Genomic DNA, 13797 nt, shown 5'->3' with positions numbered 1-13797 from the left:
CGCGCTCCCACTCCGAGCGGCCGCGCGCCTCTCCGCGCCCGCACGGCCCCGCGCCGCCCTCGCGCCGCGCCAGGCGCGCAGCGAGCGCTCCTCACCTGACGCGTCGCCGCTCGCGCTCGACGACGGTCGGCGCGCCCGCGACCGTGCCGCCTCCGCGCTCGCAGACCCATGGCGCAAAATGAGCGAACTAGACCTGGCTGCGGCTCGGTCGACGCGCGACCCCTGGGTGCGCTTCCCACCGCCGCGCGCCGACGATCCGCCCGCCGTCGAGCCTGAGCGACGACGGGACCCTCGGCGGCCCCGACTCGAACGGCGCTCACCAGTATCTTGCGACACGTGCGGTAGTGAGAGTTGCGAATGCTGGCGCGCCAGTAGTGCGACGGCGCCAGGAGCGTCGACTGCGGCGAGTGGTGCGACGGCGACGGGCGCAGTGGTGCGCGTGCGCACGCCGCTGCGGCGCGCGGGCGTCCTGGGCGCGAGCTGCGCGGCGCAGTGCACGTGCGAGCCGCGGTCGGCGCGCGTGTCGCCGGCGCGGCTGGCAGCGCGGCGCGGTGCGGGCGCTGTCGGACGAGGAGGAGCGGCCGCGCCGGCTATACAAGTCATCGTCGCAGCGGCTGGTGTGTTCGGCGACAGAGCCAGACCGCGCGCGACCGGCGGACCCGTTGCTGGAGACTACGTGTTGAAGCGACGTTTCGTCCTTGGACGTGCGAGTATTATTAGTGCGAATTTTGTATCCCTTTAGATGTAAGAGTTCAAAATTGTATTTGTATCGTGTTCGATTGTCCGTGACGAGAGGCGCTGCTCCTTGGTGCCGCCGGTGCGCCGGTTCGAGTGATTGTTTTTCATTTATTGTCACGTGACCATTTTCATCACAGTTGAGACGCGAGTATTATGCGTCTGGTTCCTGCGAAGTTGATTTGAACTGCATGCTATGAAATTAACGCACAACTAAGTATGTGAGAGTATCCGTTTCGATTGAATTACCTACAAAATGTTACTTTATACTATACGATGTGTACTTCCATAATATTGTAAATATTTCTAGATAGTTATGATATGAAATAAATCATTGTTTAAAGTCGTTACCATAGTCCGACAAGTATTCATTATTGCTATACCAAAATGCAATAACAAATTTTGTGTGAATAACGGTAGGTCTGATCAATGAGTCGTACATGCATACATTCCATATTCAAATATGTGCGCATGCGCACGTCACCTGAGCGTTGTTAAAGTCCCACTAAACACTGAACCGTAAACAGTCCACATTTGACCATCTGCCCCAGTGATCGATCGGAGGTGGCGAATCTCTGTGTTGTGAAAAGTTTATACATTATATTTATCTATGTTCTCACTAGAGTATATGCCTGTTTGAGTAAAATAGTCCTCTTTGATCTGCAGGGTAATAATATGCGGTCAGATTCAGTACAGTGCCAAATAATAAGCTCTTACTAAGGGTGACGTCACATGTTCCGATGTACAGCCTGTTGGAAAATAATATCAAAAGAATTGTTGCCATTGGATACTATTTATTTTATTGTACACATTATGAAATACAATAATTATAGCATTTTATACCTTATGTGTCTGGGATTATTACTTTCAATTCAAGTTTTAAACTTGTATCTTCTTGTATTTTCGTTACGGCATTTCAATATTAAAACTATTATAAAACACCTATCTGCTGTCTTTGTCATGATAGATTCCTAATTGAACGAGTTTCTCGAAGTGTGCGTTTTATTAACTTAAATTGTATTTGTGTCAGGCATTTGTTGTAAATGCTGACCCGTTGATGACCTTTTTGTTTATTTATTTTCAGTGCCATTTACAATTTTATTATTGTTTATCAGATACTCATTTTATATTCTTTCATTTTGATTGTATGTACTTATTTTCAATTATTGTAATAAATAAGATGAGATGAACTTGTGTGGTCGTCTCAACTGTTATTTACTTATTATTACAAAACATGTAAAATAATAATTATCTCTGACTTGTAATATAACAGGTAATTTTTATTAAATTAAAGAGCACATATCTAAAACAATTGTTTCTTACTGGCATTATATTCCAAAATATGATATACAACTATGACACAATTCATATGCTGACTAATATAATATGTATACCTTTTACTTGTGCAAGAACATGTGGGTAAATTTAAAACCAAGACAAGGTGCGTCAAAATATTTGCATAAAAGAAATGCTCCTGTACCCGCAGCTTGGCGATGGCCGATACTTTGTCCATGTTATATTGAATATGTTCTTCAAAATGTATCGCTCGTTCTGAATTTAAAAACCTATTTTGATTGAGACTCCTGAATCTTCCTCAATCTATAATCAATATTTTCTAAATTAACTTTTATATTATGGCTTCCATCGTTTATTTATCGGTGGTTTCGCCAATGTCTCATAATAATAATAGCGGATACGTAACAAAAAATTACTAAAATATGAAGCAGCAATATGAATCTTTACAACGGTTTGATTAATGTTACTTCCGACGTTTCAACGTGGGCAAACACACGTATAAATACATCGGCGGGAAAATATCTGTTCAATAATTTTATTTCGGTAATTAGTAACTATCTAAAAAAAAACTTTGTTCTGGTTGGTCCATTTTAGCGATGGATTGGAAAAAGGGAATATTTTTTGAAATGGTGGTAATTTTTTTAGAAGAAATAATACAACATAAAACTATATTTGTATTTAAATACAATTAATGGCGGCTATTAAGTTGGGCATTGTTCCTAATATTAATTGTTTGTTGTTAGGTTCTGCGTGGGCGATCGATTCTACCTGTGCGAGAACAAGATCTTGTGCGAGTATGACTACGAGCAACGGCTGGTGTTCGCAAACATGGCGTACAACCCGCCGCCGCTTGCGCATCTCAAGCGGCAGACCACACACCTGCCACCACCACCGGTAAATATTAATGTTATAAATGTTTATGTTCGTAAAAATGTTTGGATGTTAGTAGTTTAGAACACAGTAACGGGTTCTCTTGACTCGAGATAATTATATACCACTAAACCAGTGCTGTGGCAAGTTAAAAATCTTGCTACTAACGAAAAGCAGGATTAGGCAAGAATATTATAGTTTAGCTTAATTATAAGAATCGATCAATAACAAACAATACTTAAAATGAATTTTGTATTTATAAATCTGAAATATCTGCCTTCGCGTGGAGGTCGAATCGAACCTATGACTCCTCGGTTTACAACTGGATAATTTTGCACCACGAGGTCTATAGTTATTTTTAACTGAATATTTGTTTTAGCAATCTAGCAACGCGATGGGCGCTCTGATGAACGGCTCCAGCCGCTCCGGCGACCTGAACAACAACATGTCGGGCTCCTCCCCCGCTCCCTTCGCGGCGCCCCCGCACCTCAAGCCCCTCGGACTCTCTGCGTCCAGCTGAGACTACCGCGCATGAGACGCGTTCCACCCTTACGCCAAGTATCAGAACTGATCACGAGGAGTAAATGAACAATAACACGCAATGTGACATGATCGTTTATCGAAAAAGGACGTTCTAAGTGTTTTATGTATCATAGTTGTAATAAATGCAAAGTAAATGCCAAACTATAGCTACAATTTCATTGTTTACGTGTTTAAAATATTAACCATCTTTTTCATTTATGTACAATTTTATGTAAATAGTTCTCTTTTAGTTTATATTATCTCAGAATTTGATCTCAAATGGGCAATTTTGATAAATTAGGTAGTGGAAAAATATTGTGTAAGGGAATAGAGACGTCGTAGGAACTGTGCCCTCTAATTAATTCGTGAGGTTTGGAGTGTAAAGCTGAGTTTACATTTGCGCGATGACGATTTACAACGTGTATTGGATGTGTGATACAAGTGTGAATTCAGCTTTATAGAGTGGGTAAAAGACTGCAGTGGATCATCGTGAAGAATGTACTGTATTGTAGTGAGTTAATAAATGTTATTGTAAATATTTTATATTATTCTAGTGTACCATTGTACAAGTAACTATGTCCCATAATTGATGTGTTAATCGATCAAATTATAATTCATTTTCTTGTGAAATGTTTGGCGATGTTATTATAGATTTATTTCTACGTGCATTTTTACTGTAATATTCCTGTCGTGTTCTGACGAAGTCATAATTTGTATCAAACGTCGTCGACGTATTTCAATTTAGCTCCATCGTCAAACAGTTAGAATGTATAGAGTTATATATAAATGAACTTTAAAATGTAAACAACTTCACCTATTATGTATTTAATAATAACGTAATTCGATCTTTGCAAGGTTATTTCAACGCTGATCGTTTTAATAAGCGGTGACTCTTAGGGTTGCCACACCTGCTTTATATAGAATACATCTTTAGTAATCACTTTGTCGATCGATATAAGATATAATGTTTTCATAGAAATAAAATATTATTTCTGGCAAAATTGACAGCCCTACGTTAACCTGTTGCCCGATACGGGCCGAACTTATTCCAAAGTTGAAAAGGTTTATTCAACTCTTTTAGCCGATTTTATATAGTTTATATGAAACTTGCTGGAATCATATTATTTGATGGAAATAACTATTCGAATGTATACTTTATTTACATAGTGTTTTGGCACTTTTCTAGCACTTTGTTATTTCGTTTTGTACCTATTCTATAAGCTGTTAAGTTTATTATAAACATTGTTACGATGTTTGTATTATTTATGTAAATAAATCAACTATGATTAGATTATTATATGATATGCATTGAATATAAAATATTTGAATTAACTAGTGAAATGTAATATGTGTTGACAGATACATAATTGATGTACGTGCTGAATAGTTCAAATTAGTTTTCTTAGTGATATTTTAATGTCTTAACATGTTTCGAATGTTAGTTATTCATTATGTGCAGTTGCCAATATCTTACAATATCGATAATCATTTAAGATGACGTTGTCTATGCATTTATAATGTGAAAATCATAATTATTCTGATGTCTGCATACAGCATTAAAGTCAAAAATATTGTATCGCTTTGCTACGTCTATAAGTGAATTGTAAAATGTTTGTATTATAATGTATTGCCGATGAAATAATAGTTAGAATTTTAGTTGGCGACTGTACAGTGTCAAGCATTCCTGACGATGCGTGGTTGCTTAGTAAATCTTCAACACATTTGTATAAATATGAATGTGTCGGATTCATTTTAACCAATGATATGACCAAAGATGTAGTCCATTAAATCCTTGTTCAAACAGTACGTTGTCTTTGATTTCAACAAACCTTTATGTTATAGTATATTAAAATAAATAAATCGATTTCACCGTCTGCTGAAGATAGTTATTAAATCAGTCGATTAGGCGTTTTAATGCAACTAACAAGTTAGCGCTATGAACGCGCGTTAGTGACAGATCTAATTAGTACCTGTGTTGATAATATCACAAACTATCATTGTAAATGCGCTGGAAATGGGCAGAGAAGCGCCTGTATTAAAAAAATGTAAACCCTTTACGTGCATGACCCTAATGACCTGAGAATACGAAATGAAATAAAGTGATTAAGTAAAAAAACCCAAGAGGATCCTCGTCTTCTTTGCGTCAAGTGTGTCAAATGTGTTTAGGTGGATTTAATTCTATAGGCATTTTTTACCAATTTACCAATAAAATGAAATATTTTACGAATTCGAATGAAATATTTCATTCGAATACATAAAATATAAAATATTATTTAAATTCAGTCAATTTATTCTATTGCAAGATGTGAAAGCAGTTTCCACCAGAGAAGAATGGGCAAGAAACTCTATTACTCTATAAGGGTGTAGATGCAAGTAAGTAGGTCTATTGCTCAGAAAAAATTAATTGGCGATAATAATCTAGACGAGTTGATCATCTACTACTCATGATCAACTTAATGCCTATAGATTGCAAACGCAGAAACTCTGGTGACAAACAAAACATAATATTTATAAATTGTTTCTTCATGTGACGTATCTATATTATTAAAGTCTATACAATTTTAAACACAAATTAAAATACAGACCGAAAAGTTTACATACAAAGAGTTAGAATGGCTCAAATGCGTTATAAATATTGTAACAAATTTGACCTTTAACTTACAATAATAAAATACTAAATGGATCAAAAACCTCGTTACGGTCACAGAAGCGAACGGAAATTTGAAAAGATAGGTTCAGTGGGTGAAAATGGAGACCAAAGCGACCTCATATCGAGGGCATAAAATGTCCTCAGAGCATTGTAGCACTCGCTGATACCACCTGAGAAGTGCGCCGCGTCAAATTTAGCGGAGGGACAGCAAAAAAAAAGATAGATTTTTTTTTTAAATTAATAACAATTATGCGATGCATTATTATTTGTACATTGTATAGTATGATTGTCTGATTCCCAGAGGCAGAGTTTCGAATTCTAAGTCGCATCATTTAGCAATGAGAAATGTATCTATTATTTTTATAGTAAGCATTTAATTGCATTTAAGCATTGCCCTTGATATAGATAATAAATACAATACATTTTATAATTGAAATAATCATTATCATTAATCATTCACCATTTATAACAACTCGCGATTATAAATTATAATTGATTATCGTTTCCAAGCATTTAATCAGTCACCCATTGTATTATAAAAATAAAGCACGTAACAAATATTATGGCAATATTACATGGAAAATGCATTTGTACTATTATTGGTACGTTATGGTTTATAACCTAAACCAATTGATTGAGCACACGTTAATTGTTCATAACCTGGGTCAATACATAATATTCGTGCATTATGTTTAATGATTTTAATCATCATATATGCATTTATAAAAGGCACTAGCATTTGCCAGCTGCTTCGCGCGCGTGAATGAGTTTTCCGGGATAAAATTCCCGCTATATATTTTCCCGGGATAGAAAGTAATGTACGGGATAAATAGAAAATAATGGGAAAGGTTGTTAACTATCTCCATACCAAATTTCATAAAACTCCGTTTAGTAGATTTTGAGAAAATCGATAACATACAGACAGACAGAAAAGGGAACTTTGTTTTATAATACGTATAGATTTATGAAAAATGGCACGGCTGATAAAACATATTATGTCGTTTTCAGACAAACTTTATTACGGTTAAGTGACATCTCTATATAAATAAGTTTGTTGTACGTTTCGTATTATAAGTGGCTCCATCGCATGAATTTGCAAACTGTACTGTTAGGCAACGGACGTGCAGAGGAGAAAAATCACCCCAATTTCCCGGCACCCCGCCTGCGCGACATTGTCGGCCCGCGGTACCCTGATAGAATTGTTATCGATGCCATCTTTAATTTCGCTAGTACAAACATAACCGCAACCATTACAAACGCAGCTCATTTACCAGTTACCCGCAGATCCTATAAAACTTATTTTTAAATAGCAAAATTAACGAACCGAGCGCACCCGGTAAACAATACACATTCAAATGGAACAGGGCCGCAAATAAAGGTGTGAGTTGTGACGCGCGAACAAGCCCGACACAGCCGGACTTCTCGCGCGTGAACAGCACAATGAGCCGCGTGAAAATTGCACCGGCCGAACCGACGGCCTACAAATCAAAACTGCGAAACCGTTTGGCGAAATAAAAATAAAAACACAACGTAGGAAGCCGGCCGCACACCACTGATGGCTTCTTGCAATAATTTCCGTTTTCAATGAGCGAGTTTTTCTTTTTCTTATCACCGCACGAACTAGGATGGTTGGGAATAAATTGAAATACAAAATTGATTGTTGACTTTTCCCCGGCGCTTTATTACTGTCACAAATAGGAATTGAGATTGAAAATTGCCTACAGACGTCGTTGTTGACGGATTCCTCGATTCTTTCTGTAATAAGTGTTTTATTATGTGTGACGAGTGACAACGTATTGTATATTGTAACCACAATCATTTACGGAAATTGATTTGCCGTCACAGTTGCGTATGGTTCATTACGTAGTCTGATTAGTATCCAACTGATCGTATTACTTCTATTTGAGTGAATAAAATAATTATTATTAATGAATTAAGTTCATAATGGATGTCATATTATCTGGAATATAAGTTAGGAAATTATAGTACTTGCAACATAGCTATTGTTCAACACAGTTCGCGGTTTTTCAATCCTAAATAGTCCTTTAATAGAAACAAAGGTGCGTATTAAAAAAAGATTTCTCTTCTTTTTAAATAGGAAAAATTACAGTGTTATATTCTTTCCGAAGTTCATTTACAATAAAGTAAAAAGTGTCGTGAATAAAACTTTTCCGGTTTAAAACGATCTATTAGAAGCTTCATTCAAGCGAAAGAAATAGTTAACAAGCCTTGTTAACGAGGAAAACATCGCTCTTTCAACTAGTATTTATAAAAATAAAATATTTTAATTGGCTTATCATTAAGGTAATATTACCTACCTAATAGCAAAAGAAGTTTAAAGAGCTTTATTAAGCTCAGGTAATATTTCTAAAACGATTTCGCAAATTAACCTAATCTATTGTAATATTTAGCTTTATTGCATCAAAAATAAAAACGGAGAATTTCTAAAAGGCGGTATTCAATGTAATTTATAATGATGTTGATAAACAGAGAAGCTATTATTTTTACGAGCAATTCCCTGTTTACACTCCTTAATGCTGGGCCAGAATGAGTTAACGACAGTTGTCAGTCGTTTCACCCTCCAGCTACGGATTTATCCGGCAAATGGTTCTTGTATGAAGGCTATTCAACACGGATCTCAGAAAAATTAAAACACCCTCTTTCCATTCCTCTGTTTAATACAGTGCCACGGAGAGAGGAAGGGCCTCCTACGCTGGTGCACGTCCCTTGATTCTCCTATTTTATTTCAGTTTTAATTATTAAAAGTTTTATGAACTGCTTATTTCTTTTTATGAGATTGTTGAATTAATTTCTTTTTGTTTGTCTAACTCATTTCGTTTCGCATTATCTTTAATTACTAAAAGTTTGTGTTTTTGTTGCAAACAGAAATGTTCTTGGTTCCTTTTTATTTTTCTATAACTTTGCTATTACGTCGGGTCAGGCGCTTGATAAATATTTAGTATATCCGAATAAACGTATATAGCAATAACTTGAAATGAATACCCTAAACGTATGCCAGTTGGATGAGTTATTTCTAAATGTACCGTTATCACGTCTGTTGAATATCATAAAACATTTTAAAGTTCGCAGATATTCTCTCGGAATCTTCATTCGGTGCCGCAAGTCGCTGTAAGTAAATTTAACTTTAAAATATGCATAACAGTTTTCCGATGCGATCCCCTTTCGGAATTTAAACACATCGAATCGTATTAAGATACATTTCGATTCGCTGCACTTCGGAAGTTTAGAAAGAAAATGTTATTCAATTTTGTGTTTTGTGATGCTCGGATGCTCTATTTTACCTAGAACATTTTTAATGATTTATTCCTGTTTGTAGAAATTAAAGAAATGATTTATGACGCTGTCAATAAACGCATGTTGTAGTGTTTAAACAATAGATGTATTTACATGTAATTAGTCGGATTAACAAAGCAATCGACTGCTCAAATATAAAAAAATGCCTAATTAACAATCTTTATAGGTCGGTATCAAAAAAAATATTTTTCAATGTCCTAACTCTAACACAGATCTTTCATGTAATTGTAGACTATGCAAAAATTTGTCTGTGTGCAGAAATCAAGCCTCTTGATTTATGGCAATTTATTTAAGTAATTTATTATTGACTACTTCAAAAATACAAACTACGTTAAATAACAAAGGTATTTAAATAAGACTAACACCTCAGCAACAAATTACAGTAGGCCTGTAGACTTGGAAGTTAAGTGTACTTAACCGCAACTTGTGAAAATGTAAATGAGGTGCTCGTCCCAGCCTAAGCCCGCGAGACCAGGGATTGCCCGCGCACGCCACCAGATATGCTAATTAAGCTTCCCGCTCTGTTGCCAATTACTAACACTTATAACATTTCACATTATGTTTATATTACGGGCTCATGTCTCGATCTGAGATTTAGTATTTATATTGTTAAAATTATATCTGTATGTAAAATTATTTGATCTATCAGAATATACTATATACTGATATTTTTGTGTAATCTTCAGTCCCCCCCGTGACCATAAAGGCTGCAAAGTCTTCGAAACGTCGGGAGAAAAGTAATATTAAAACCGCGATAAAATCCGTAAAATAGTTTAATTAATGTCTTTGGATATTTATTAAAATATCCAGGATTAGTCTTGCTAAACCAACCTGCCTCCTTAGGTATCCCAAAAAATTCAACTAGTAAGTCAATGTTCTTTGATTTTGATGTTTGTGATTGATCGAGGGACCAATGCATCAGTAACGTGTTAGTCTCAACCAATCAAAGTAAAGACACGGAATTCGGTCATGTGTTTTTACCACTTTTTAAGCACACAGACACTTCTGTCTATTGTATTATAAAAAAAATGTTATTTTGTAACTTAGAAAAGATTAAATAATAATATTTTGCATTAAAAGCGAAATCGGCCGAAAATCAACTTTGTGTTAACTGCTGGTATCGAAATCAATAGGTACTACAGTTAAACAATTTAATTTTACTTAATATTTTTTTTTAATACCTTATCTCGCATTATTATAACCTAGATTTTTTTTAAATCATTCTAAACTCCAAAACCTATCCATAATCATCCCGTTGTAAATAAGTAGACATGCAAAACTTAACAGTGCAAATATTCCTTCAATACGGTCTGGAAACTTGTTAATGCTATTAGAGCAAGCACGGGAGGCGTTAAGCCTGCAACCTTACTTAATTCTACTTATTCGACAAACTTCCACTCCGGCGCCGCGCCCCGCCACATCTTTTAACTAATTCCCTCTTCCCGCTTGCCATGCGTCATTTTCTTCGGACATTGTTATTTGCTGACTAAACTTACCAAAGTATTTAAAGTGAGAGTATGATAAATAAAAATAACAAAAGAATTGGATTTTCGAGTAGTTTTATAATTGGAATAGATTTCTGCGAATTGGTAATTTTTGGGAATTATGTTTTTATTTACACGATATAAACATGTTTACATTAAAACTACTGGTTGTTTTATTGCTATGATCACATATAGTATGAGAGTTACTAATATATAGGGCTGAAATGTACTTTATAATTTGAAGATGTTTATATTAAATGTATAAATAACGAATAGGAAACAGAATTTATTTAACTTTTTGCAATACTTCAAATTAATATAATTAGGAAATTTAAGCCAAACACGTCGAAATTAGAAATGCAGACAAAGTTGTTTCAAGAACGCATATTGTGGATTTCGCTCGGCTGGTCACAGGGGCTTTTTGTTGCTGTTGAGCCTCCATAGATATTCGCCGTTCGATTTCTTTAATTTCTTCACTTTTGCCGGTCGTCCAATCCGTGGTTTCTGGTGTATTGTCGTCTAAGGCGACCGTACCATGAGATCTAGTGTGATCCGTAGTTGTCGAATGTTTTGTTTTTGTTGTCAGCTCCCTAATAGTCGATGTTATAATTGTTGTTTTCGTTGGAGATACTACAGTTTCGTCTTGTTCGATTGTTTTTTCTTCTAATATTGTGGTAGTAGAGTCTTCAATATTCAACTGAGTCTCTATGAATAATTTCTCATCTTCTGTTTTTTGTGTAGGTGTTACAACATGTTCTGTAACAGGGTTGTCCTTCGTGGCAACAATACAAACGTTCGCGCACTTTTCCTCTTGGCACGCGTCTTCTGTACCGCAAGTTATGAAGTTATCCCAAGCAGACATGAGTTGATAAAGATGTGGTTGTTTGCAATTATTTTCGATGTATGTTTGAAGTCCTATAACTTCGTTGTCGCACAAAAGAGGGCCACCACTGTTTCCCTGAAACAAAACAGTATTTTTTTCGAATAAGATCTATTTATACTTTTTTTCATTAATTGAATGGTGTTGAAGTAAAACTTCCGATGTACAATATATTGTCCGCACTGGCATACGACAGATAATAAATAAACTGCTCCGTCGGCCCACTGTCGTCACTTACTTGGCAAAAATCGGGATCATAAATAGCGTCCTTGTGTTCATTGCTGTCAGCTGCACAAATCATGGTGTCCCCGACGAAATGAGGGCCGCATGTCTCCCTCGTACTTGGGAGCAACTCTACGAATAGTTGCATCAGTATTTTATCTTCTGTTAGGTTGACGTCTCGTTTCTGTAATTAAATGGTGTGGATGCAGGAAAAGTCATGACTAAAATATTATAAAACATTTGTTCATACTTTTATGGCAGTAAGCAGGTAATGTAAAAAAAAAAAAACATTTTAGTTAAAACCCTTACAGCCTACATACAATCTGAAAGTAAAAATCCAGTACATAAGATATACATTAGTTACAAAAATCAAAGTCCTTACGCTGTAAACTAGTATGAAACAGTTTTTTTCGTTGTAGTCCCGCTTGAAGTTAAAGGTGGCGATATTGACGGCAGAGGTGACGTTGAAAGGCAACAAAGTCTTCATCAAGGAAATGTCGGTGAGCCACCATTGCGTCGCGCTGTGGTTGTACGGGCGGACGATTTGGATCACCTGATACAAACAAAATGTAATTTGAAGGTATGTTATGTCTTTAAATTCGCAGTAGGTCAGCGTGGTAAGCTAAGGCCTAACTCCTCTCAGTAGTAGAGGTGGCCCGTGCCTAGTAAGACAGTATATAATACAATGCTGATATTATACTTGTTAGAAAAATAAATAAACTATTTTTACAATAACTAACCTGACGACAAAATCATTAATCTTAATAAAATTTACTCAATCGACTATAAATAATTCTAATTTAGCTAGGTTTCCGTGCATTATATACTTAAATAAGTGGATTAAATGAATATGCTTTCAATACCTCTCTTTCTTGCTCATCTTCATCTTCATTAAGAGTGGTGTTAGAGTCGATGGTGACGGCACCAAGACGGGCTAGCAAAGTCTTCCGAGGGAAGTTGGCATAAGGAGTGTTAAGGACGCTGGGCCCCACAGCCGACGTCACCAGCCAATCAGGTCTGATAAGCACCGCGCTCCGAAGGAACCTTAGACCTCTTGCATCTACTATTGTCTCGTCTGGGTAGTATATGAAAGCCTATAAATATTCATTTATAACATTAATCCTTCGCACAACAATGTTAAAGAGCACGGAAAAGTCCTTAAATTTGCTTCTTCATTTCCCTGTATTTTGTTTGGAATGTCACATACCATGAATGGAAATGCTCCGCGTTTAACTTCATTATCGCCGTCAGCCAATACTTTTTCAGAGCAATAAATAGCTGAAAATGTCAAAAATATATGAACTGAAAATGCATCTTGAGTTTTGTTTGCAGTTTTTAAATTACCATTATTATGAATGCTAAAACCGTGTTAGACTTACCGAAACACAATATAATCGAGATGTAAGTGTACATATTTATCGAAAACGGTCATAAAAAGCAGAAAAACTGAATGACGCCGCAGCGTCAAACCGAGCCCTCTGACAGTTAAGCGTTTAAAAGAAGAAGGGGAAATATTTAAAATAACCGTTCCGGCCAGATGGTAAAAAATCGTATAAATGATTAAACTTCTTTTTTAAAAAAATATGAATTGCGATCACTCTTCTAAAATCTCGTTGTAAAAAGCGAATTAGTCGAGTCACGTCCCTTTATTTTTCTTCGCTATCTTTCACAAAGTTGCGCCGACTCGAGTTAAAGGCATTAATCAGAATCACATCCAAGCCAGGACGTATTATCCCCAATAAAGCGCAAAGAATGAGTTTGCGAATTTTAAACGCGTGTCCTACTGATAACGGGGATAATAAATTCAGAGAACATCTAATTAT

The 13797-nt window shown here is 36.4% G+C and overlaps 1 protein-coding gene across 1 annotated transcript; it reads right to left on the bottom strand.

The window, feature by feature from the left end:
- Positions 1–11145: 11145 nt before the first annotated feature.
- LOC115443963 lies at positions 11146–13487 on the bottom strand. The gene is made up of 6 exons (XM_030169581.2): positions 13354–13487; positions 13182–13252; positions 12838–13068; positions 12357–12527; positions 11991–12158; positions 11146–11830 (listed from the first exon to the last, which is right to left on the bottom strand). Exons 1-6 carry the CDS (start codon positions 13385–13387, stop codon positions 11204–11206), a joined length of 1302 nt encoding a protein of 433 aa, XP_030025441.2. The 5' UTR covers positions 13388–13487; the 3' UTR covers positions 11146–11203.
- Between the last annotated feature and the right edge of the window lie 310 nt (positions 13488–13797).

Source organism: Manduca sexta, chromosome 22 (assembly GCF_014839805.1).
Source record: "Manduca sexta isolate Smith_Timp_Sample1 chromosome 22, JHU_Msex_v1.0, whole genome shotgun sequence".
Classification (NCBI taxonomy): domain Eukaryota; kingdom Metazoa; phylum Arthropoda; class Insecta; order Lepidoptera; family Sphingidae; genus Manduca; species Manduca sexta.
Note: the sequence above shows the minus strand (reverse complement) of the source record. Positions and strands in the feature narration are given on the sequence as shown.